At 40.2% G+C, this 25,727-nt stretch overlaps 2 protein-coding genes across 2 annotated transcripts; one reads left to right on the top strand and one right to left on the bottom strand.

Moving 5' to 3' along the window:
• Positions 1-728: 728 nt before the first annotated feature.
• On the bottom strand, positions 729-4,643 carry CIAO2B (cytosolic iron-sulfur assembly component 2B). Its single transcript, XM_024195855.2, has 5 exons — positions 4,426-4,643; positions 3,502-3,581; positions 2,670-2,795; positions 1,511-1,556; positions 729-938 (listed from the first exon to the last, which is right to left on the bottom strand). Exons 1-5 carry the CDS (start codon positions 4,565-4,567, stop codon positions 841-843), a joined length of 492 nt encoding a protein of 163 aa, XP_024051623.1. The 5' UTR covers positions 4,568-4,643; the 3' UTR covers positions 729-840.
• A 1,042-nt stretch (positions 4,644-5,685) lies between these two features.
• On the top strand, positions 5,686-25,727 carry LOC112103894 (fatty acyl-CoA hydrolase precursor, medium chain-like). Its single transcript, XM_026652859.2, has 13 exons — positions 5,686-5,905; positions 11,286-11,490; positions 12,877-13,015; positions 14,830-14,963; positions 16,835-16,988; positions 17,143-17,247; positions 18,439-18,546; positions 20,518-20,658; positions 21,452-21,532; positions 22,114-22,261; positions 23,287-23,436; positions 24,270-24,342; positions 24,444-25,727. Exons 1-13 carry the CDS (start codon positions 5,824-5,826, stop codon positions 24,628-24,630), a joined length of 1,707 nt encoding a protein of 568 aa, XP_026508644.1. The 5' UTR covers positions 5,686-5,823; the 3' UTR covers positions 24,631-25,727.

Genomic DNA, 25,727 nt, shown 5'->3' with positions numbered 1-25,727 from the left:
CCACCTTTATTCCCCTCCTGAGCAGTACTGGGCACAGAAGTGCCAGTCCTAAAGATCTTTTCTATTATTTGTATTCTGGTTGAACCTACATGCCCTAGTCAGGATCAGGGCCCTGTTGTGCTAGGTATGATATAAGCATACCACTAGAGGTTGATTTATCAACAAAAGCAAAGGAATTCAGACTAACATATTCCAGTATGTTTATTATACCTTATACCAAATATTGGATGGTTCCTCAGAACAGGACACATGAATTAACGTAGCAAAACTGGCCAGATTTTTAAAAGTACATGCAGACTTGTGTATATGCTGTGTGATATACACAATTAAATTCAAGATTCAATTTGCACATGTACTTTTTAAGATCTCAACTTCTAAGGTTGAATATAAGCAAACTAACAGTCCAGTACAAGTGTGCATAAACTGATCTGAATATAAAGATTAAACTATTCCTTGGCTTAATGTGTGTATAAACGATCAAAATAGAAACAGTCTTTGGTTTAGGATAGTGATGACTGGTCAAAGCAAATCTTTATTTTAAGATGGGAGTTCTTTCTCTCTAAGGAGAAGTCGCACTGTTACAGGTGATGAATTAAAATATAAAATTATAAATGTTAAATTCCCTGATGGCAAAATAAAATTGTCATCTTAATTTATTGGTATCTTGGATGCACCATTTCCACGTTAACTCTTGTAATAGTGGAGCAGTCATTTTTTTTAAAAAATTATAAATTTTAGTAGCTTTATTTTGCCCACAGAAACATATACAACTACATATTAGAAATTATGTACAAAATTATCTTAACACATTAGAAAAACAAAGATTTCTTCATCAAACAATTATGATCGAGCAGACAAACACTGGTTCACCACTTCCAGCAAATGTGAATTCTCCAAAGCAGCCGCTACTCGTTCTTTGTCAGCAAGTTGTTTATTAACTGTGTGAAAAGAATCCCACAATAGCTTGGTCAGTACACATTTTTACATACAAATTGGTTCCCTCCCACACTGTTGTAATGGCAGACAAAGCCCCATGTTTTTCTTAATTCTATAGTTGCCAAGTGTGCCGCAGAATTGTGCTGTACAGTGTAAATTAATGATTTAATGCACAGCACTGCAACTTGTTCCAGATGGCTGGAACCAGAGTCCCTAATATATTATTGGAGCCCCATGTGAGAGCAGGGGTCCCTCTGCCTGGAACAAGTTGGGGGATCAGGACCTAAACTTACTATCTTACTGCTCAGTATTTCAGCACTTATTCAGCTACCATGCTTATCCATTGTTGTTGGATTTAGTGGTAGATTTTGGTAAGGGTAACTGTTTGCTGTAAAGGGTGTGGAACCAAGAGTTTAAAGTCTGCCCTGACTTAAAATTCCCTCCCTATCCTGCACTTACAGGTCAGTGAACTTGATGCCAGATCTATTCCATCTCTTAATTCTAATATTTATTAGATTATTATATTATAATTATTTAATATTATTAGCACCTCTTGGACTTAAGAAAAGCTCACCTGCATGCTCGGAGGCATGGGTTCCTGGTGTTATGTGAACATCCACCTAAAAAATAAATTACTGTATTTGTAATCATTATTTATAAAACTTGTTAAACTACAATAGGTCAGTGTTTACTTTGACTTCACTCTTGAAGTCTTTATAAAGTTGTTGGACAAAAGCTATAAAAAGACAGAAGGAAAATGTATGCAGCAGTTCAGAAAGCAGAATGTAGCATTCTCTCACAAAAAATAAATGTAAAGGGTCTTTATCAGCTTCAAACTCATGCCTGAAAAGTCTGGACCTCCCACAGTTACAAGCAACACCTTGGTCAATACTGAAGTTGCTGAGTAAAAAAACTGTTTACTTTGTACACTTGACAGCTCAGAGTCCCCTCTACTTTCTCCCTCCCACTCTTATGGTCAGTTTCTCTCTTCCTGAAAAGATTATAGACATTTAACAGGACAGCAGAAAAAAAAACCTTACAATTTTTTTAATGCATTTATCAAAATTCTGGACATACTATTTGAAGGATGTTTTATCAGACTGTTTTTTAAATATTAATCAATTTTTTAAAAGAACATGTTAACACTATCCCTTAAAGGAGATTTAACGTTATGGCAAGCCAACAAAACTCTGGAATTTTGGAGATAAACAGTTTCATAATTAAACATGAAAACATTTCTACACAAAGGAATTTTGACTTGGACCAGTCACTTTCTATTTTTTTTTTCATTATCTGAATCAGTTTTCTTTGGTACAGATGCATAGTGTAATGGTCTGAGCCCATAACTATTAGTCAGAAACTACTGAATTCTAATCCTACCTTTGCCACAGACTTCCCTTGTGGACTGGAGCAAAGCATTTAACTTTTTTCTGTAGTGTCAGGTTCCCCATATGTAAAAATGAGAATCTCTTCCACAGGGCATCAGTTAATTTTGAAGTGGTTAATGTTATTTCTCACACAAATCCAATTCACCATTTGCCTTGAGCCTGCAGTGATTATTAATTCTGTGCTTGTTTCAAATTTATTGTGGGGGTTTTTTTTTTGGTTTCATGAAGCATGTCCTTGTCCCAGAGCAGGATGAGGTAAAGAAAAGCCCTAGTTATTTTTCACTATAGGTTTCTCTCTTTAAAACACTTTCCCTCTTCTCCTTTGGGGCTGATTTTATTACTCACCTTAAACCTTTCAGGTAGTGATCTGATCAACTTTACTTTTATTGATAGGCCAATTAATGTTGCCATGCTGCAGTGAGGAATTGTAGGAGTAAATTCCACCACTACTGTGCTTTCAGCATCATTCACCTGTTGAAAAACAAACATTTTCCATTTAGAAAACTCACTGATGTGGACACAAGTCAATACTAGCAATTTTATTTGAAATTCAACTTAATTAATAGTCCTTAACTCCTCCTCCTTCCCTGCTTATTTTATCTACAGTACTGCTATTCTCAAATGCAGTGTTTTACCTGCCATACAAATGACAGCTCTAAACATTCGCCTTCCATACCAGAAATGTCTGATAAACTAAGTAGACAATGAACCAGATGCTGTTCTGTAATACCTGTGCAATCTGGTTACAGTCAGGGATAACAAACATAACTGAGGACAGAATCTGTCCCAATATACATAACTGCTAAAACAGATATAATTATTTGACCAAAATGTTATAAACAGAAAATAATCCAATAAATGCTCCATGGCAATTTAATAATATTTATTTGTATTTTTTAAGAGATTGATGTTATCTAACTTTGTTGAAAATTAAAGCCCCAACTTTTCCTTGCCTATTTGAGTCACTGGCAGCATCCCACCCTTGCAGGAATGAGACCTTTACTGGAAGTTCTTTACTCCAGTTTTAAAATGTCTCTAAATTGCATTTTCTATGTATGTTTCCTGAGACAGTTATGCATTTGGCGTTCAAACATGCCAATAATGAGACAAAATTTGGTTAGTATATCAATACTTGTTAAATCCTCTCTATTATAATTTTGTTACTAAAGTAACTTACTTTGACTCTAACTTGTTCAACAACATTCAGCTCTTCCAAAGTAAGGGGATGTTCTGGGTCATTAATTGAACGAATAAGATGTATAATGTAGAGGAAAATAAAGCAGTAAACAAATAATAGCAGTACCAGTTGGCACCCAGTACCAATGGAAAGGGACATGTGAATGGATGATGATTCCCCCCCACACACACACATACCCTTTAGATTTCTCACTTTTCTACAGATATCCCTTTGTTATTCAAGTGAGAAGAGACCTACAACTTTCTGCAGAGCTATAATAAAGTATTAGATTAACTGTTTAATTTATTTGTATACTAGTGTAGCTTTCAGAGTTTGCTTTATGGGAGGCTCCTCCAGCTGTTTGGGATTCAGAGCCCTTAAGTAGCGTCACAGAAGGGCCTGGCGCTTTGCAATGTTCTGTATGACAGACCTGCACACCTACATGAACAAAGAAACACCCCAACCCCACTACACGCACAATCCTTCCCCCTGGAGAGGGGATGAGGGAGAAGGGCGCTGATCTGACAGTCACGTCACAGTGCACTAGGGGAAGGGGCTCAGAGACTGTGGTGGTGAGGGCGGTGTAAGAACCACGCAGACCACACAGACGTCCACTGATACCGTCGCACAGCGGTGGCTGTGTCAGGAACGGAGCCCAGTCCTGCTAGGTGCGGGCTTAGGCGCTTACCGCGGGCTTGCACCGCAGCGCTTACCAGCGCAGTCAAACCAGAGAAAATAAATCCCACGTTTTCCCGCACAGGGAAGAAATGTACAGCTGGCGGGCAGGGGCTGCCCCAGCCCAGGGGCTGCGAAATGATGGGGCGTGAAGAGAACTCTCCCCCGCGCCCTCCGGTCTGCCCCCCCCCACCCCTGACCCCCCCCAAAAGCCGCCGCCGCCGCCCCGGCCTCCCCAGCGCAGGATATCGAAGATCTCCCGGTCGTCGATGGAGTCGGGCAGCTCATCGTCCTCTTCCCGCGCCGTGACGGGCCGCTCCCCCGAACGTCGATAAATCAGGGGGTTCGCGTTCTCCAGGGGGCTCCCCCCGCCGGGAGCCGGCCCCACCATCGCCCCCGGCCGCCAGCACCGGCACCAGGGGAAGGCGTAAAGCCGCGCTCGCTTCCGGGAGATGCGGGGGCGGGGGTGTGGATTACCCGCACACTCGTCCACTTCCGGCGCTAAGGAGGGGGAAGATGTTCTCTGGTGCACAGACAGACCGGAGGGGCAGAGAGTCCTCGCTCGCTCGGACACACTTCCGGTAACGGACGGATTTGCAGCGCGCGCACTTCCGGGCAGCGGAGAAAAGAGTCTCCGCTCTAGCGGCCCCTGCTGGGAGGGGGGGAGATGAGCCCCCTCAGCGCAGGGCTGGTGCCGGGAAGGGAGACGCGGGGCCGGTGGAGTCAGCGCGGGGTGGGGCTCTCTGGCAGGCCGAGGAGCTCTCGGGGCTGCCCCCCCCCCCGCACAGACAGTCAGCAGCGCATTGTCCCTGCACGCACAGGCATCAACAGTGACGCCCCTGCTGAGTCCCGTGCAGCGAGGTGCCTGGAAAGGGGGTGGATGCAACAACAGCCCATAACGTGCATCCTAACAATACACACTTGAAAATCAGTCCTTCTAAATTAATGGAGATATCCCATCTCCTAGAACTGGAAGGGACCTTGAAAGGTCATCGAGTCCAGCCCCCTGCCTTCACTAGCAGGACCAAGTACTGATTTTGCCCCAGATCCCTAAGTGGCCCCCTCAAGGATTGAACTTACAACCCTGGGTTTAGCAGGCCAACACTCAAACCACTGAGCTATCCCTCCCCCACTGTGATTCTGCCACAGAATCACAACAGGAGACGCTCGCAAGCTCCCATGGCACCTGCCTGTGAACGTGGCACAGCAGTAACTCAGCCCAATCCCATGTAACTTCAAAGTGCTTGTTTTTTGCAACCTGTCTGAGCAATCCCAAAATGCAGATTTTTGGGTTGTAAACGCACTGGGGGCAATGACCTGTTTGTCTTTAAAGTGCCAGACATGCCAGTGGTCACAGAAAGAATGATGAATTGTAGAACTTCTTTGTAGGGGGTTTTGTTTAGATAAGTGATCAGGGTTGGTCTTGGTAGTTCTTGCTCAACCTGTCTCCAGAACTGACTTTTTTATTCACTTAGGGACTGGGTGGAAATTACTTCCCTTCTAACACATACCTCCAGGGCCTTTTACCTAATAGCTGTTTGGCTCTAGAGTTTAGTAACAAGCCCTTAGTCAGTCTTCTGGCAATGTGATCTTTGTGCCTGCATTTGGCAATTAAAAGAAGAGAAGTAGCAGTTGGTTAGTGTAGACATGAAAATGCAACCTGCTGTCAGGATTTGGCTGTTCGGGTCATTGATCTGTGCTGCATGGTTGGTTGTGATTGCAACTGAGGGTAAATATAAACTCCTTTACTGATGGGAAAAGTCAAGAAGGGATTTAAGCATGGGACCCTTAAAACATTTTTAACATTTTCAGTCTGATTCTGCTAGGGTGACCCATATGAGGACTGATATAAAATGAGCACTCTGTGAAAAGTATTCACGCACCAGGGATTTGGGGTTTTTGTTGATTACTCTAGATCTGACCTATCAGTCCTCATCCTCAAAAGACACCTGCACAACTTTCAAAAGACAAGCCTGGGAACTTAAATTCATAATTTTGCTAGACATTGCAAATTGTGGTCTAATAAATACACTGGATTTATAGCTTATTACAACAATCTGTAACTCACTAACCTCCCTTTTTTGTCCTATGACTACAGGGCTTGTATGTCACTTAGAACAGTGGTTTTCAAACTTTTTTTTCTAGCAACCCAGTTGAAGAAAATTGTTGATGCCTATGACTCAGTGGAGCTGGGGATGAGGGGTTTGGGCTGTGAGAGGGGCTCAGGGCTGGGGCAGAGGGCTGGGGTCCGGGGGGTGAGGGCTGCGGGTTGGGGCCTGGAATGAGGGGTTCAGGGTTTGGGGGGCTCAGGGCTGGGGCAGAGGGTTGGGGTGCAGGAGGGGGTCAGGGCTCTGGGCTGGGGGTGCAGGATCTGGGGTGTATTTTTATCTCAATGTGAAGGAAATTATGACATAAATCGCCATAAATCAAGCCCTAACTCATGGGCGGCGGCAGGTCTGTCCTTAGGATTTATGAGGCCCTATGCAGTATTATTAAACTGGTGCCCCTATGCCTGCGGCAGCCCGGGCTCACGTGTATTTTAGATAAGGGCGGTCTTTTGAAGGATTTATTTTAAAAACTATATGTCTGAAGAGCCAAGCATTTAAGGCTAAAGATTAATACTCAGATTGTGCATCTAAAAATCTATGCAAGGATTTTTTAGAGATGTGATTTTATAATTTTCAGCAACACACTAATGAAATATTTTTAAAGCAAATTTTAAACTAAGGTCCTGTAGACTAACATGTTCTGAGTAAATATTACAGTAATGCACAACTGTTTTTGTCAGTAAATTCAGAAACTAATAGTATATGCCTGGGGGTTGGCAAATACCTGTTAAATGGCTTCATTACCCCTTGAATGGCTCTTTAACAGTTTCAGTGTTGTGCAAATAGGTCTGGCAGGCTGGAGACTTTTTCACTTTTAAGTACTAGATCCCCTCCAGAGGAAGACTCACCAGGCTGCAGCAAGGAAGGGTCAGAACATGGATAGGAAGAGGCAGGATGGAGGACACTAAGACCCAAAGGTGCCCCAAATTGCTGTGCCTGTGCCCACCCAAACAGCCTAGTGTGGCCCCGCCCATGCTCCACCCCAAGGCCAGGCCTCCTCCTGCTGTTCCCAGCCCTGGCTGGCCCAGACTGGTTGGCTGGCCAGCCTGCCTCCTGCAGGAAGGCAGGGTGGCTGGTGCTGGGGCCACGCTCCCTGGTGCAGCAGGGCTGGGGGTGCTGCATCTGTGCCACCTGGTGCTCTGGGCCGGGCCGCAGGGCGCATTGAAGTTGGGGGTGCTGCAGCTGCACCGCCCAGCCTCTCGGAGCACTGGGGCTGGGAGAGCTGCCGCCCAGCACGTTAGGGCTGGGGCCTTGTCACCTGGGGCCACAGTGTGCTCTGGGCTCCTGCAGGGGAGGGGAGGGGCCTTGGGCACAAGGGGAGAGGCCAGGTGCTAGCCTCCCCCAACAGCCGGGTCACTGACAGCCCATGCCTCAACTCCTTTCATACCTTTGTCACAGGTTTCACATAAGCAGGTCACACCTTCTTTCTCTGCCTTTTATTTCAATTCAGTTTAATCACTCCTGTGAAAGCATGTTGCACAAAATCTATTTTAATCCCTTTGATGCACACCTGTATAATAGTTCTCATCTCCTTCAGGGGAGAGTAACTGATAGCCATGGGGACAGATTTTATGTTTAGCTTGGCACTTGCTAGACTTGCAATTGCCAACCTTTGCCTTGTGGTAGATGCATTTTAGGTTTTTAATGCATCCCCTGCACTGAACAACTGTCAGCTTGACCCCCACTTCTTCCAGTCTCTCGGAGATATGTATCATACAAGTGCAGATTTTGGATGCTTTTCCCAAAGTCATGTTCTTTGCTGTAGTCACACCAGAGGTTAATCAGAACCCTGGTGTGATCCTTTGGCTAGCTAGCAGCATGCTGGCTTGGCATCTTCTCGGGCTGTTTGGCTGAGGTGAGCTGAATACTGCAGATATGGAGCATGGTGCATGGAATGAAGAATTAAATGCTGTCCAGATGTATATAAACTGGCAGGTAGCTTCAGGTACATAGGAGGCGAGTAGGAAGTGGGTAGGCAGGAAGGCCAGAAACTACAGGCTTACAGGGCTGTCAAAACCTGAGCTGTTACCTGGGCTACAACTTAATTGCAAAGTGGGCCGATCAGAGCCCATCTTAAAGAGGAACCTTTGCTTTAACCTATACCCCGAGATGGGCAAGCAGGCATAGGTTCAAAGCACATGCACATGCATAAGGATGATAGGGGGTAAGAGCATGGGTTAAGCCTGCAACATAGGCATGTCTTCTTTGTTTAATGGGCACATATTGATTTCTTGTGTTCAATAAATAACAAACATCGCCTACTTTACCTTATCCTTTTTTATAAAAATCATTACACATTCATCAGAAAGAGGGAAATTATGTTGAATTAAGTCTTTTTTTGTCTTCTGGTGGTTCATATAGATGCTAGTAGCTTTGAGTGGAGCTAATACTTGCCTCCTCAAGAGATTTGTGGGAAAAGTCATACATTATTTTGCTGTTCCCTAAAACTAAAGTACAGCCCCCATAATTCATTCAATCGTAATTCTGGTTATAGTGAGCCCAGTCAGTCATACAGAAAGTACAAACCAACATGGTAAAAGTGTGAGAATGGACAGATGCTTATTGTTTAAAAAATGATTATGTTGCCACAGTAGAGTCGCTACTGAGTTCAGCGTTCTGCCTAATTAACTTTTAGATTTCAGTCAAAGGACCAGGTCCTGTGGCGTACCAACACCTCTCTGAAGTACTGAATGCCTTTGCTTCCCATGGACTTCAGTTGAGGGCACTCAGCATCTCTCATGATCAGGCACAAAGACTTTAGTTGAAAAGTTGGATAGATAAGGAAATGCTTATCTGCGTGATAAATTGTGGTAAATAGCACACTGTCGTCTGCTGGTCTGGGCTTTACTATAAGCACTTGTAGTCTAAGGAAGAGTCAGAATGAGAGAAAGAAGAAGAAATGAAAAATATCCATACTACATACATTTAAAAAGTTTAACAAACCTTAAGAAACTGCACCTCACTGCAAAAGGTTTATGGAGTGATTTTATTATGAAAATGATTGTAGTACCTTTAAGTATTAATAATAATGTGAAGCTTTTTACTATAGTGAAAAGTTTGTAAACACTTTTGTTGCAAATAATGTATGTAGTGTAGCAAATGTACACTGTACTTTACAAACATAGTAAGTGACATATTCCTTGCCCGAAAAAGCTGACAGTCAAGGGCTTGTGTACAGAGAAGACTCTTACTCCTGTATGGAAACCCATTGAAATAAATGAGGTTCTTCACAAATACCCATATGGGTCAGTTCAGGATTGGACGTAAGTGTGAGGAAACCAGTTTGTATTTTTCCCAGTTAATAAAAATGTAGCTGCCATTTTTATTTGTTTTAGTTTTAAAGGTGTACATGTCTTTACAGAAAGGCCAAGTTGAGTTGTGCATTTTGTAAGCCTTTTCCTGAATTTATTATGTACTCCACTTTTCTGTTTTTTGTAAGAAGAGACTCTTTAAATACAAGTTATTAAAACATGTCCATGCCATCTAGGAGGCTATCATTACATTGTATGTGTGCAAAGACCAAAGAAAATCAAACAATAAATTATTGGTGAGATTTTCAAAGTTGCCTGAGGAATTTGGATGGCCAAATCCTATTAAAACTGAATAGGAATTAGACATCCAACTCATTTAGATGCTTTGAAAATTTCAGGCTACATCTTCTCTGTGAAGTACATATGAAGTAGGGAAAGATTAACACGCAAAGAAAGAAATCCTTCAAGCCTAAGCAGTCAATAACAATGGTTAAAGCAAGAAGTCAATAACATATTTGAAGGTATTCCTAAAATATCTAGCACAGACATTTTTTCCCCTTTTCAACTGTGAAGCAGCTTTAAAAAATGATCAGTAAAATACCTAGTTTGGGCCAACCCTCAGGCCAGAGAGTTAGTGCTCTGCATGATCATATAACTGGCTGTTGTGTGATTCCTGAATCTGGCCTCATGTATCCTTATCCTGCCAGGTACCCAGCACCTTGCTGAGGGAACACAATGGAAGGAGCACACGTGTTGGGTCAACTGAAGGGAATATATCCCTCTTACTTATTAAGATAATTATTTGTTTCCAGCAGCACCCGAACAGTGTCTTAGCTCACGTTCTACAGGAGACAAAACAGTGAGACAGATGAAGGGTAATGCAGGGGAGTATGCTAAGTAATCAAAGTGGTGATTGGCCACTTTTCAATCATATAGTATCAGATAACTCATCATTTTTGTTCATTTTGAAAAACTTGCAGCCTATTCCTAATTACACCCCAACTCTCACTGTCAGAGCATATTCCTGCTTCTGAACGGGAAATATCAGAAAATTCTTATAGGGAAATACTGTAAGGGAAGAAGTAGTTATTTCCACAGTACTTTTACTTTGATCTATGATAGCAAACAAATGAAAGGACTACGCTAAAAGCATTGAAGAAAGATTAATAAATTGTAAGGCCAGAAGGGACCATTGGGATCATCTTGTCTGACCTCTTGCATAACACAGGCCATTAAATTTCACCCAGTAATTCCTGCATCGAGCCCATATCTTGTGGTTGAGCTAGAAAATATATTTTTAAATACATCCAATATTGATTTAAAGATATAAAATAATAGAGTCCATCATATGACTTGATAAGTTGTTCCAATGATTAATTACTATATTGTTGAAAATTTACAATTTATTTCTAGTCTGGGTTTATCTAGTCTAGATTCAGCTTTCAGTCATTGGATCTTATCATGCCTTTGTCTGCTAGGTTAAAGAGCCCTCTACTATCTCAAATCTTCTCCCCACGTAGGTACTTATAGGCTATGATTAAGTCATCTCATAACCTTTTCTTGGATAATGTAAATAGATTGAGCTTCTTGGTATTTCTTACAAGTACAACTTCTTACAATTCTTACAAGGATTTCACTGTAAGGCAGGTTTTCCTGGAAAAAAAGTGGAAGATTGTCTGAGCAGCACTTGATGCCCTGGCTAATCTGCCTCATTGAGAATGTGCTGATATCTTATCAATATGTTGAACAGGGCATAAAGGTGCACAACCAGAAGTGACTACCAAATATGGGCGACTTCAAGGAAAACAGACCAGCGTGAAAGGAACAGACAGGCTCGTGAATGTTTTTCTTGGAATTCCTTTCGCAAAACCACCTCTTGGATCCCTAAGATTTTCCCCACCACAACAAGCAGAGCCATGGAAAGGTCTGAGAGCTGCAACTTCCTATCCACCAATGTAAGATCCGATGGTGTCAGGCTTTGCCTATCTACCCTGTTTAGTAAATGAATCTAAATTGCATCTTGTATGCCTTTTTTTTGGTTAATGAAGTTGTGTAACATTATGTATCCTAGCAAAGGAGTTCGGCTTTATTGAATGTGTTTGCATGGTAATGATGGGTCCCATAAGAAAAATGTGAAATTCCTAAAATCCTCCAGTCGTTTCTCTTGTGAATTGAATGGTGTCCTTGTCCTTTACTAAAATAGCCCAGTAACACCACAACACTAATACACATCTACTCCAATATAACGCAACCCGATATAACACGAATTTGGATATAACATGGTAAAGCAGCGCTCCGGGGGGGCGGGGCTGCGCACTCCGGTGGATCAAAGCAAGTTCGATATAACGCGGTTTCACCTATAGCGCGGTAAGATTTTTTGGCTCCCGAGGACAGCGTTATATCGAGGTAAAGGTGTATATAGTTAGAGATCCATGTGAGTGTTAACTGTGAAAACATTTGCTTTATTTTAGAAAAATAAAATGAGAATAAGAGTCTACATTTAAATTTTGGATACTCTGCCAACCTAGTTAATGTTGCCCTCAGTAAATAAATCTGGAATATAAGCCCTGCGAGGTCAGTTTAAGTGAGGTCAAGCTGTCTGGAAAAGATATTATATGTGATTGATTTTAACTGTAATTTCAATTTTATGGCCATTGCAATAAATAATTCTCACTGTTCATCAGTGATGTTCTCTCCCACTTCCTCCTCCTCCTGCTATGCAGACTCAACTGAGGTCAGGGTGACTCTTCTCAGTAGGAGTTTATAAACAACTGTGCTGTCTGCTTCATTAGCCAACATCTCCAGCATATTGGCTGGAGGGAGCTGTAGGTGATCAGGCAGCCCCTTGTATAGGAGCACAGCGAATATTTCCAAATAATGCCTTTTGTAGTATTTTTGAAAATAAGTTGATAGCTTAATTTTGTTTCACACATTTCCAAGCAAAATGATTCCCCCACTGATCCACTGAGTTGGACTTTGATAAGGCAACCTGGAGCTTTAAGAGCTCCTTTGGTTATATCTTGACTTTCATGAGTTGCGCAAAGACAAAAATGATACGTGTTCAAAGTAAGAGGCAAATCTACATCATTATAACGCTAGGAGGATATGGGTGACAGAGGTTTTCTGTTGTAACTCAGGTCAGTATTTGCAAGTCTTAAAGCTGGTTTCCTTATTTCAAGATTAATGTGGTGTTGTGAAATAGATATTTTTGGATCACTCTGTAAATGTGTTCAGCTTTAGAAATGCTGTTTTCAGAAATCTAGTATCAGATAAAACTAACATTATGATCATGTGTTACTATCATTTTACTGAACATTGGCATTTTCATTATATCATTAAAGGTGCCTACAAGACACAGAGTGGATAAAGACAATGACAACAATGTTCAAAGCTGTAGTTCCTCCCTTAACAGTTTCTGAAGATTGTTTATATCTGAATGTTTACACTCCTGCCCATTCAGACAAGAAGGCTAAGTTACCTGTAAGCAAACTTACTTAATAGCTATATCTGTATCTTCATCCCTGTGCTGTACTAGATTGTGTTAGCGGTAAAGTAAAGCTGTAATAAAGCAAAGTTGGAAATAATGTATTTCACCTTAATTCTCTATAATGTTAAAACCGTGAACTGAGGCCCTCTAACTTCAGGTAAGATATAGGGTATTTGGTGATAAATGTTTTTCATTTAATGCCCATTTTTCCTGGCAGCTTAGGATCTTCAAAGAACAATTTTCAGCTGAGTCAGGCTTTGTGGAGCTCATGTTGAGTTGATCAAAAGGAAACTCCCTTTTAGCTCACCTTGTAGAGCTTCTTTTTATGGATGGTGAACGTTCAGATTTGGGAGGCACGTGCACAGCAAATCCATCTACCTCTGGATGGAGTCTGCCAGTGGCAGGTCTGCAAACCCACATAGGGTTCTGATTTTCCCAGGCTTCTGCCCCACATACCCAGACCTGACCTGACCCCATCTGTCAGAGTATTAGCTGTAATTTCATGTCCATGGTGCTGTTTGACTCCAGCATTAAATCCCTCCTATTGAATCTGTTCTCTCTGTCCACAAATCTAGAACTCATTCAGACCCTCTTGATCTCCTGTGATGAATGCTGCAACATCCTTCTCTCTGGCCTCCTTCCCATCTACATTGCCCCCTCTTCAGTCCACACAAAATGCAGCTGCTGCCTTGTCTCATCTTGATCATCTGCTTTATATGTCACTGTGATCACATCAGCCCCTCTTTGAATCTTTCTCCACTTCAGGGCATCAAGATCAGTCTTCTAGCCTTCACCAAGGGCCTTTGTAATTCTGCCCTTCCTCACTTATCTTACCTCTTCTCTTATGTTATCACACATACCTCTCACCCACTTTCTCTGCACTGCAAATGATGCTAGCCTTGATACCCTATTTGTCTGCTTCTCTCACAACCTTCTCCTCGCTTTCTTCCATGCTGCTACCTGTGCTCAGAATGCTCATCCTGATCTGATCTGTAGGGCCCTTTCCTTTCATATCCTTCCTTAAGGCCTACTTCTTCCATGACACTTACAAGTTATTAGCCAGCCAGGGCATCTGTATATTTCATTTAAATTAATATTTTACTCCATCATAATGTGCACTAGCCTTCTCAGTTATCCTGTAACTTTACTAATGTTAACCTATCCTTCCTCTCGCAGCTTCCCACTACTGTTCTCTTACCCCTTTTCATTGTGTCAGGTCTGAAATTAGCTTGTAAGCTTTTCAGAGTTGGGATCATGACTTCTTACCTATATTGCAAGATGTTCATTACTCCATTGGGTGCTGTAAAATAATAAAAAATAATCATCATCATTCTGCTGAGTCACAGAGCACCTTTGTTAGAAATACAAAGTCAAGAGCCATGAATTATATAGCAAACAAACAAAAAAAATGCTGAATATTATTTCAATAAGATAACTTGGTTAGTGTAAATAGCCTCTGACACCCTTTGACATTTCAAAGCACTGTACATAAGTATAAGTGAATGACACTGGGTAAAAAGGATATTTAAAATTACATTATCATTTTCTTGGTGACAAAAGTAAATAAAAATGTATTGGTCCTTAGCATGGGCCACTTGTCACACTTCTAACAGAGTAAATGTTGTACATAAACAACAGTTTGTTTTCTCTTTGTTTAACACTATCTAAAACTGAACTGTTGTTTTAAAAATAATAATCCTGTTTATAAAAATTGCAACCTGCAACCCTTTGATTTGTATTTGACATTTATTAAAAAATTAGCAAGTTAATCGTTACAAGTAGTTCTAACTGATCCTGCTCTTTTCAGGTTATGGTGTGGATCCATGGAGGAGCTTTGCTGAATGGTGGGGCTTCGATATATGATGGGTCAGCACTATCTGCCTATGAAAATGTGGTGGTGGTAGCTATCCAGTATAGGATAGGTATCATTGGATTCTTTAGGTGAGACATGTTTTGTTACTATGAATCTGCTCAAACAAGGTACTCTGTTTAAAACACACACACACAGTGTGCGTGTGTGTGTGTACATGTGTGTGTATATACACACACACACACACACACACTCCATGATAGGAAGTACGCTCATGATGAGTGAGCATGAATTTCTTTAGGCCCAAAGCTGAGGTGTTTGAAGAAGAAACATATAACCTCTTCCTCCTTTCTTACTGCACAATTGCAGCATCTTTTTTCCAAGTAATTAATTTTATTATTGCTTTTCATTTTTAATGACAAAAAGCACCTATCCCGTTCTACTCTGGGTGTCCTGACATCAGTTAAAAATTCACAGTCAAACAAAAAATTATAAAATACAGAAAGCTAATCTGGTCAGCCTAAACCTATAATGGTGACAGGTTTCCGAGTGGTAGCCGTGTTAGTCTGTATCAGCATAAACAACGAGGAGTACTTGTGGCACCTTAGAGACTAACAAATTTATTTGGGCATAAGCTTTCGTGGGCTAAAACCCACTTCATTACATGCATGGAGTGGAAAATATAGTAGGAAGATATATATACATAGTTCATGAAAAGATGGGGGTTGCCTTATCAATTCTAATGAGACAATTCAATTAAAGTGGGCTATTATCAGCAGAAGGGAAAAAACTTTTGTAGTGGTAATCAGGGTGGCCCATTTCAAACAGTTGACAAGAAGGTGTGAGTAACAGTAGGGGGAAAATTAGCATGGGGAAATTAGTTTTTAGCTTGTATAATGACCCATCCATGCCCAGTCTTTATTCAGGCCTAATTTGATGGTGTCCAGTTTGCAAATTAATTCCAGTTCTGCAGTTTCTCGCTGGAGTCTGTTTTTGAAGTTTTTTTGTTGAAGAATTGCCACTTTTAAGTCTGTTATTGAGTGACCAGGGAGGTTGAAGTGTTCTCTGACTGGTTTTTGAATGTTATAATTCTTGACTCAGATTTGTGTCCGTTTATTCTTTTGCGTAGAGACTGTCTGGTTTGGCCAATGTACATAGCAGAGGGGCACTGCTGGCACATGATGGTATATATCACATTGGTAGATGTGCAGGTGAATGAGCCCCTGATGATGTGGCTGATGTGGTTAGGTCCTATGATGGTGTCCCTTGAATAGATATGTGAACAGAGTTGGCAACGAGGTTTGTTGCAGGGATGGGTTCCTGGGTTAGTGTTTTTGTTGTGTGGTGTGTAGTTGCTGGTGAGTATTTGCTTCAGGTTGGAGGGCTGTCTGTAAGCGAGGACTGGTCTGTCTCCCAAGGTCTGTGAGAGTGAGGGATCATCCTTCAGGATAGGTTGTAGATTCTTGATGATGCGCTGCAGAGGTTTTAGTTGAGGGCTGAAGGTGACGGCTAGTGGCGTTCTGTTACTTTCTTCGTTGGCCCTGTCCTGTAGTAGGTGACCTCTGGGTACTCTTCTGGCTCTGTCAATCTGTTTCTTCTCCAATCCCTCAGAAAGAGACAAACACCTACAGGATCTCTATCAAGCGTTCTTAAAATTACAATACCCACCTGCTGAAGTGAAGAAACAACTCCTCGTTGTTTAAACCTGTCATGTAACTTAATATGTGCCTGTTGCTAAATGCTCTGTCTGTAATATTATGTTGTCTGGAGTTCATGTGTACAGTAGAAAACTATTCCTTTGAAAATCAAGCTGCGATCAGCAGTGGCTTGCAGTACTCAAAGCCATGCATTGGGGCTCAGAAATAGACTTTCAATAAGCTGATGTAAGAATAAAGTATCAGCATGGTTTTCGTTCTGTAGAGCCAGTATTATATGCCCAACAATAAGGAATAAACAGCCGGTGGTTTTACTACTAATACCCTATATACACTTCTGATTTCAGTACTGGTGATGAACATGCTCGTGGAAACTGGGGCTTATTGGATCAAGTGGCAGCTTTGCAGTGGGTTCAGGAAAATATTGATTTTTTTGGAGGAGATCCAGAGTCTGTTACTATATTTGGAGAGTCTGCAGGAGGATTCTGTGTTGGAGCACATGTAAGTTTCCAATAAATACCTTTGTATTAAGAACACTCAGTAAGTCTAAAATCAAGCCTCACTTTTAAATCTAGCTTCTGAAGTAAAGTCAGTCATGGATTGTATCAAATTTGCATTTTAATATGTAAATTATATTCTTGTTTTTTGTTTGTAGATTTTATCACCATTGTCAAAAGGTTTGTTCCATAAAGCCATATCAGAAAGTGGAGTTGCTCAACTTCCTGGCTTCTTTATTTCCCATCCTCAAGCAGTTGCTAATGTAAGTTTTCAGTATTACCTTAACAGTATTTCTCTAAAATACCAAGTTTCCAATGCCTGACACCTTCTCAAAACTGAGTTTCAAATTAACAACCATGTGTTTGCACCCTGCTGTTCTTTCCTGATGGAGAAAGATGATCTCAAAGGTTTTATTTATAGTTTCTCCTACTTTAACAAAAATTTTAGACTGAAAATATCACGTTCTGATTTCCCTCTTTTTCTGTAGGACCTCTGCAATTCTAGGAGGACTTTGAATGTAACATCACAAGAGGCTAATGCCTGAGCTGCAACTCTGCTAGTTGCTAACTAAAGAAAGAGGGGATGTAGAGTTTTAGACTGTCTGGATCTAGTTGCAATAATCTGCCAAACTCAACAAATTCATTTATTTAACTGGGAACCGGGAGAAGTCCACATCAGGTGTCAGCATCCTGTGCTGTTACTTTCCAAATCCATGAGGAAAAATAGGAGTTAGAACTTGATTTTTCTAATGTTTTAAAAAAAATGTTAGGAGAGGAGGAAGCCCTAGACATTACAAAGGCAACAGAAAAAGAACTGCAATCAAAGTAATAAGAGTTTACACTAGAATTACAACTGAGAACCATCAAAGCATATATCTATTGAAGATTAAGGCAGCTTTTATAAATAGCCTGTTTTGCTTTGAATATTGCAGAGAAAACAGAAAGTAGTCTTCAAACACGGGGCCTGCAGACAGGGCCAGCTCCAGGCACCAGCTTGCCAAGCAGGTGCTTAGGGCGGCCCCTCTGGAGAGGGGCGGCACGTCCAGCTATTCGGCGGCAATTCGGCGGACGGTCCCTCACTCCCGCTCGGAGCGAAGGACCTCCCACCGAATTGCCGCCGCAGATCGCGATCGCGGCTTTCTTTTTTTTTTTTTTTTTTGCCGCTTGGGGCGGCAAAAACCCTAGAACCAGCCCTGCCTGCAGACTCCTGTTCATATCTCCATACACCATAATCTGTGTGTATCTATATTTTCACACACCCACCATTTGCCCTAAAGCAAGAGATGTGTGGAATGGAGAGATGACATAGGAAGCATCTAATTGCCTCTGCACACTGGTAACTTGTCTGTGGTGGGCACTTTTTAAACTCCATCATACTAGAGCAGTTGTGATTATTGATGATTTGTCTTTATCACACCACTCTCATCCATTCTTTTTTTTTTAAACAATTGCAGGTAATTGCTAATATATCTGGCTGTGAGACAACCAGTTCTGCAATGGTTCACTGTTTAAGGAAGAAAATGGATAAGGAAATAATGACCCTGAGTGCTGATCTAATTAAGGTAGGTGAGAGTTGCTAATTTAGGAGCTACCCCAAGGCTCATTAAGATCAATAGAAAGACTCCCATTGACTTCAGTGGGCTTTGGATTGGCCCTTAATGCAGTTACTGATATTTAGTGCTTGTCTACATTTACACTGTGCCCTTGTAGCCCTTCCGTGAAGATGCTGAACGGGAGAGCTTCTCTCATCAGTGTAGGTACTCCACCTCCCCAAGAGGTGGTCACTGTGTCAGTGGGAGAAGCCCTCCTGTTGATATAGTGCTGTCAGCACTGAGGATTAGGTCAGTATAACTGTGTCCCTCAGGGGTGTGGAAAATCCACACCCTTGAGTGATGTAGTTCTACTGACACAAGTTCCTAGCGTAGACCAGAATTGAGCGTTTCATACAAGGATGGTCCACTGAGCTGCAGAATTTGAATCCACATTTCAAACTCCATAAAGAGTGTCTGAATCCAGGACTTGGGTTCAAGCCCATTTTTAATTTTATGACATTTATTACTTGTTTATTCTGCTACCCACTGATTCTACACCCCCACAAAGCTTATTGCAGTTTTATTTCTGATTATTTATAGTACATCTGCACACTGAGGCTTCTGTCTCAAGCATTAGAATGGGAAAGTAAGCAGGCTTCACAGAGCCAGCTGTCAGCAGATAGATGAATTCAGGAATGCCTCCATTTCTGTGAAGGGGATTTCAGGGTAGAGAGGAAAAGGAGCAACAGCAGCAGCTGTGGGGAATGGAGAGTTGGCCTCGGAAGTATGTGAGTGACAATGGAGCTCCCAAATGTAAAGTTAAAAGACCATTCATGTTTTCTTTGGAAGGAAGTTCTAGTGGTCTAAAACTCTCTTCTGTGGCCCAGAAGTCCTCAGGGGACAACTGGCTGGCCCTCTCCCCAATTCTGTGATCTTCCAGAAGCACCCAGATGGCTCACAAAAAACTTGGCACCCTCAATTTTAGACACCAGGTGAGGACACTTTGAAAATGGGCCCCTAAACATTTGCAATTCTATTCTGTCATTTCCAGATATGTTGTTCCAGAAATGTATGTTAGAATTGCAAGAAAATATATCCTCTATTCCAGAAAGACTGGACGTATGTGTGGTTATTTTAGTGCCAAAGGGGGTGGCCACACCCTTACTTGGGATTATTTTAATGTTCTTGGGCTAGCCTCTTCAGGTCAGTGCTGCTGCTCACCTGTTGTGAAAAATAAATTAATTGTCCCTGTCAAACTGGGAAATATAGCTAGCTCACAGGGAATGTTTCCAGTGCCAGAGTCATTTTTTTCTTAGAAGGCAGAATTAAAGTACGTTACACAGCAGTATAAATGCCACTGCTGGTAATTTACCATCCTCTCTTTTGTAGTCATGTAAACGGTTCTTTGAAATTCTTCTTCCATATTATTGTAGTCTTAACTATACATCTTGTACAAATCAAGCTAATAACACACATTTTCAAGGTTCATTCAGCTGACATATTAATCTTGGCCATCTGGAGTGAGGCATTCTAAAGTGCTCAGCCCAACCTATCTGCTTGCATTGAAATCAATGGGTGTTTTATTATTGACTTCAGTGGGAGCAGAGTTAGGCCAACAGAATGGTTAAAATCTCACACCTAGTTTTTATTTTGTTGTAACCTTCCTTATTCATTTCCCAGTATGCAAAACTCTGCCATATTTTCCCTCCATGCACCCACATATTTCTGACATGGAAAAGGTGAAATAGACATAACATACCCCACACATACATTGGGTAGATATTCCACAAGGAAGCACATGAGAAAGTAATAAAAATAGCCTGAGACTTGAGGGCTTTGTTAATTGCTTTTACAACCCTCTTCTGTGTTGGATTGTAACATATTAGAGCTTGTGAGTACTTAGTTTAGTCTTGGCTCGGCTCAGCTCAGCAGTGGGAATTTTGCAATGGCATCTAGAGGAAGAAATAATTATAAAATAATATATTGATTTTTTTCTTACAGCAAATGGGATATGTCCCTGCAGTTATAGATGGTGTGTTTATTCCAAAGAAACCCGAAGAGCTGCTTGCTGGCAAAGAATTCAGTACTGTCCCATATATAATAGGAGTAAATAACAATGAATATGGCTGGATTATTCCTTCAGTAAGACATGTTCAATGACTTTTTCTACACTAATCAACGTGTTACAAAATATGAGATTGTTCCATAGGACCCAGAATCAGGGTATAGTCCCCTCACATGTAGTGTTTTAAATATAGCTCTGCCATCCCATTGTCTACACTCTGTTCTTACTCCTGTAAATCAGACAGCACTCCTTGATGTCATTGCTATCAGTGGACTGTGGATCAGGTTCATATTGAATTAGCCTTGCCCCTCTTTTAAATGCATTGGGGTTGACATCTCCCAGCAAATGTTTTAATTTCTTCTCCAATGTCTCACAGAGTCTAAACATATTGTACATTTATTGGTCTTTCCAAAGAGTTTGCCAGGAGCCTAGAACATACTGCCAATATGTCGTGTGTTCTGTGAGAGTTTTGATTAATCCCACTATTTATATTTTCATTGAATAATAACTCTAATTTTTGTGTGAAGACTTTTAGACATGTAACTTTTGTTAAAGGAACATGTTTTAATGTGTGCTCAAACTGTCTTCAGAGAATGGTACTAAATCTGATCTCTGGTATCAGTATGTCCAAATGGCTTTCAGTAACTCAGACAGTCACAACTTTTGGTGCCCATCTGCTCAACCATCAAGCATTTTTCCGGTTGCTTAAATAATTTAGTATTTAAAGAATACATTTATATGTAATAAATGATTAATGATCATTACTGGCTAGTATAAAATGGAGCAGTGAGTAGTTATGAATTAAATAACACATGGTATCAAATAATTTTAATTAATATAAAAAGGAAAAACTGTATTTTAACTATACAGGTATCTAACTTTCCTGGCATAGAAGAAGAGATGGAGAAACAAACCATAATCTCATCATTGCAGCTGACATTTTCACTACTGGTAAGAGACCAGGAGGTTAATTTGGATGATATTTTAATATTCATTGTAAACCCGCTTCACATTTGGGGCTATATGATGCTATTGGCACGATCTCATTTTTGCAGTATTTATGCATTCAGTGGCTTAGTAGTGGATTCCAGACCTAACTTTGGCTCCTCTGGTGTCATCCCCTGTGAAAGGATGGAACATTAGGAATTGGTGGCTCCATACTGCCGTATACTATGAGGCACAAGGGGAGTAAATAAAAGAAGATACCCACACTGAAACTAATAGTGTCTTCTGTGCCCCTCCAGCCCCTTCAAAGAGGTGGTTTCCTTTAACATGAGCTGTGTATGACTATTCTTTTCCTGTTCTTGTTTATCACTATTACGTTATTTTATAATTGTATTCCTTAGGGAATGTGTATACAGTGAATCTCTACTGTCCAGAGTGGTTCCAAAATGCCACGTCACTTCTGGCTTCTCCAGCACTAATCAAAAACCAGTGGATAGTATTTATTAATTCATGACTGAGAAAGAGCTCTTGAGAGTGAAGCACACTAAACGCTGCCATTAATGTTGTATTTCCATCCTTTGTTACAGAGGTTTCCATCTGAATCTGTGTCTGTGGTAGCAGATGAATATTTAGGAGACACAGATGACCCTGCTGAGCTGCGAGACCGATTTCTGGATCTGATGGGAGATATCATCTTTGTTATTCCAGCTCTTCAAGTGTCTAAATATCATAGAGGTGAATTTCCAATCAACCTCAAACATTCAGACCAACTCCCAGTTGGCACTCAGCTGAGAATAAATCATTGTAGCACTAAATTTGTATTATGGCAAAATTCTCATTGATTCAAGATTTGGCCCTTGCACGTGATAATTTTCTGCCATGCTGCTCTCTCCTCCCATGCTGTTTCCTTCAGTGGAGAAACTCATTTAGGACAAGCATCCTCATTTAGGACCTGATCCAAATGGAAAGTCAAGGGAAAGACTTCTGTTGTCTTCAGTAGGCTTTGGTTCATACCCTTATCTCCCTTTGTTTGGAAAAAGTTTTGTCTGCATTTTTCTCCAGTTTAGACTGTGCTTTCTGAAGAGTAAAACTTGGTACTGGTTATCCTTCTCCAGTCTAGCCCACCTTTACTTTGTCAACGCTTTCTTTGTTACTAGATCCTATTGCTCTTTCTAGTATCCGATATTGGAGAGAGTACTCTGAGTCAGGCAGGATCAAGTTTTATGCAGCAGAAATAAATTACATGAAAGAACATAACATGTTAACACTGAGGTTGGATTTCCTCAGCTAAACCAGGAGCTAATAGATGTTTCTCCTATGGTAACTCCCTAATATTTTTTCAGTCAATATGCCAAAACATTGTTTCTTCATTTAGTATTGGATGCAGCTAAAAAAACTTTGGCCCCAAGTTCATTTAGTTCTAATTATTCTGTATCCAATACTATTGTCGGGTCTTGGGTGGTGGTGTGTGTTTTTTAGATAGAGGGAGAGAGAGGGATATTAAATCAGTTAATTTAGTCTGCTCGTACCCCAGCCTCTTGTATTTTCTGAAATCTAGTTCAGAAACAACTGATTCTAAACCTTAGCTGAGCTAGAATTTTAGTTAGCATCTCATTTCAAGATTTAATCTACTGCAGCCTTTTAAAATATGAAAAGAGATTTCAGAACGTGCATGAAGCTGTTGATCTGATTTAATGGTTCCCTATGGAAAGTACAGTAATTGTAATCTTGGCTTTGATTCTCACTGTTTTCTTGTTTAGACTCTGGTGCTCCTCTCTACTTTTATGAATTTCAGCATCGACCCAGTACTTTTAAAGATACTAAGCCAGATTTTGTAAAGGCGGATCATGGAGATGAAGTTGGCTTTGTCTTTGGTGGGCCGTTCTTGAGAAGTGATGCAGTCATAATTGGTAAGGACTCATCTTTCAGATATTATTTTTTCATTGTAAAGTAGATCTAGTTCACATTATGGATGCATACTTGTCTTTTAAACAAATACGACCCACACTTTGTTGAATTAAGTACTTTTGCAAACAAAAAAAAGATGTGTAAGTTATTTTTTTCATTAACTTTGTTTTTTTTCCTAATAACACTGGTGTACTTTTTTTGTTCTTCCCTTCTTCCTTCCACATAATTTAAGCTCGTACATTTTTTTTTCTTTTATTGAGGGTTATCTTTAAAGTGGTACTTGCGGCATTTTCTTTCTACACCCTGTTGCATCTTTTAAACCCTGTATGTGGAAATACGTGTATATTGACAAACCAGTTTTCCGCCTTTGCATCAGGATTATGCTGTGGTTTTGAATTTAGCATACATCTATTCTGTGTTTTTGTCTTCTTAGTTTTTTTTTTTTTTTTTTCCACTGTACCTTCCCGCTTCTCTAAGGGAATGACTAGGAGTAGCAGCTTTACATGATCTGTTGAGATGCAAACATATTTATATATGATTTTAGAACAAGGACTTAATGATCTAATCTGCTGAATGCTCAGGAACATATATAATGAAATACCTCATAATTCTTTTGGCTGGAAAACTTTGAAAATACTAGCATTAGACAGGCTAGAATAATATCTAAACAATAAAAATCTGTAAGCATCATTCCCTATTAAGCAATTCTATTGTAACTTGTATCTTGAATAGTCTGATGCACTCATGCTTTGATATTATGTATGTACAATTTCAAACATTTTGTTTTGGTTTTTTACTTTACAAAATAGTTATATTTACATATTCTCCTTTTCAGCTGAGGCTACAGAGGAAGAGAAACACCTCAGCCGAACGATAATGAAATATTGGGCTAACTTTGCACGAAATGGGTGAGAATAATGCTATAATAATATATTGTGTTGTAACATTTGAATTTGTTTAATCTCAATAAATTAAATTGGGATTTTGTTCTTCATTCTGTCATTTCCAGAAATCCTAATGGCAAGGGTTTGGTGGAATGGCCAGTCTATGACTTGAATGACCAATACCTGGAATTAAATTTAAAGCAAAAGAAAGCAGAGAAACTGAAAGGGAACAGAATGGAGTTCTGGACAAAGATCTTCCCTGAAAAAGTGAAGAAAATAACTGAAGACAGGAAAGAGCACTCAGAGTTATAAATGATGATGTTTAAATTTGTATCTTTCAATTTGTCACAGCAAAATTCTACCAGATAATATTGGTTCAATAGAAAAAGTTTAATCATGTTAGCACATTTTTTTTTAGTTTGATTGAGGGAAATGAGAGCAAAGCTCTGGACATTATTGAGATTTTGTTGCTAACTAGCAAAATATGTGACAAAGAGGAAAACTCCAGATCATTTACATTAAATAATAGGAGATATTAACAATTGAAACAGTGGATTAACTCCCCAACAGAAGTAATTGAGGCACTGTCACTAGGGGTATTGGAGGGGAAGACTAGATATAGTATTTAGGGATTTAATGTAAAGGATAATCTTGTATTAGAGGAAGTACAAGGAGATAGAACTCTGTATCTCAGGAAGAGACTCAGCTTCTGAGATATGAACCCAACATGGTGTGTATCTTTTAAACAGGACCACATATTCCCCTCAAATATCTACATTTTGATACTGGACTGGAATAAAATGTTTGGAACAGAAATGATTTCAAATATCAGAAAAGTCTGATGGGGAAATATTAAAAATATAAGACCAAATTATATCCTGAGATGCATGCTTCTGTTTCCTCAACCAGACTTTGAATGATGCTAGGTAGGGCTTTTGATTTTATATTAATGCTTTGGAGGATTTTTTTTTTTAATTGTAAATGGAAGATCCCACATGCAAAAGTTGTTAGCCAATCTCAATGTACATACACATAATATGTAATATTGCTGAAAGCTTAACCATGCTCTCTCATACTGAACACAGTGCAAATAACTCACCAAGAAAAGAAACATTAACATCTTTTTTCCAAAATTAATACAATCTCTTTTATCATCTGACATTTTTCAGTAATATTTTCACTTGTAAAATTGCACAACATTCTATTTTGTATCAGATAATTTCACTTTTTTGATTAATTTGTCTTTTACTCTTCCCTGGATAAATCAAAGCAATGGAAAATGAAATAATCTGAGCCACTGAAATTTTCTTTGTTTACTGAGACCTCAGATTTTATTGTTGTGTGTGATCAAAATAGATAAAACTAATAAAATTTTAATACAATAACAGCAATAAAGATGTGATCCTCAA

Source organism: Terrapene carolina, unplaced genomic scaffold (assembly GCF_002925995.2).
Source record: "Terrapene carolina triunguis isolate 2854851 unplaced genomic scaffold, T_m_triunguis-2.0 Scaffold130, whole genome shotgun sequence".
NCBI lineage: Eukaryota > Metazoa > Chordata > Testudines > Emydidae > Terrapene > Terrapene triunguis.
Note: the sequence above shows the minus strand (reverse complement) of the source record. Positions and strands in the feature narration are given on the sequence as shown.

Bases quoted from the DNA above. Each gene is read 5' to 3' on its own strand.
- CIAO2B (XM_024195855.2), bottom strand. From the start codon at position 4,567: ATGGTGGGGCCGGCTCCCGGCGGGGGGAGCCCCCTGGAGAACGCGAAC. The intron at 2,796-3,501 runs GTAAGTTACTTT...GTTTTTCAACAG, and splicing joins TTGAACAAGTTAGAGTCAAA to GTGAATGATGCTGAAAGCAC. The intron at 1,557-2,669 runs GTGAGTAATAAA...TTTATTTTTTAG, and splicing joins CACTACCTGAAAGGTTTAAG to GTGGATGTTCACATAACACC.
- LOC112103894 (XM_026652859.2), top strand. From the start codon at position 5,824: ATGAAAATGCAACCTGCTGTCAGGATTTGGCTGTTCGGGTCATTGATC. The intron at 14,964-16,834 runs GTGAGACATGTT...TTCTGATTTCAG, and splicing joins GGTATCATTGGATTCTTTAG to TACTGGTGATGAACATGCTC. The intron at 18,547-20,517 runs GTAGGTGAGAGT...TTTTTCTTACAG, and splicing joins TGAGTGCTGATCTAATTAAG to CAAATGGGATATGTCCCTGC.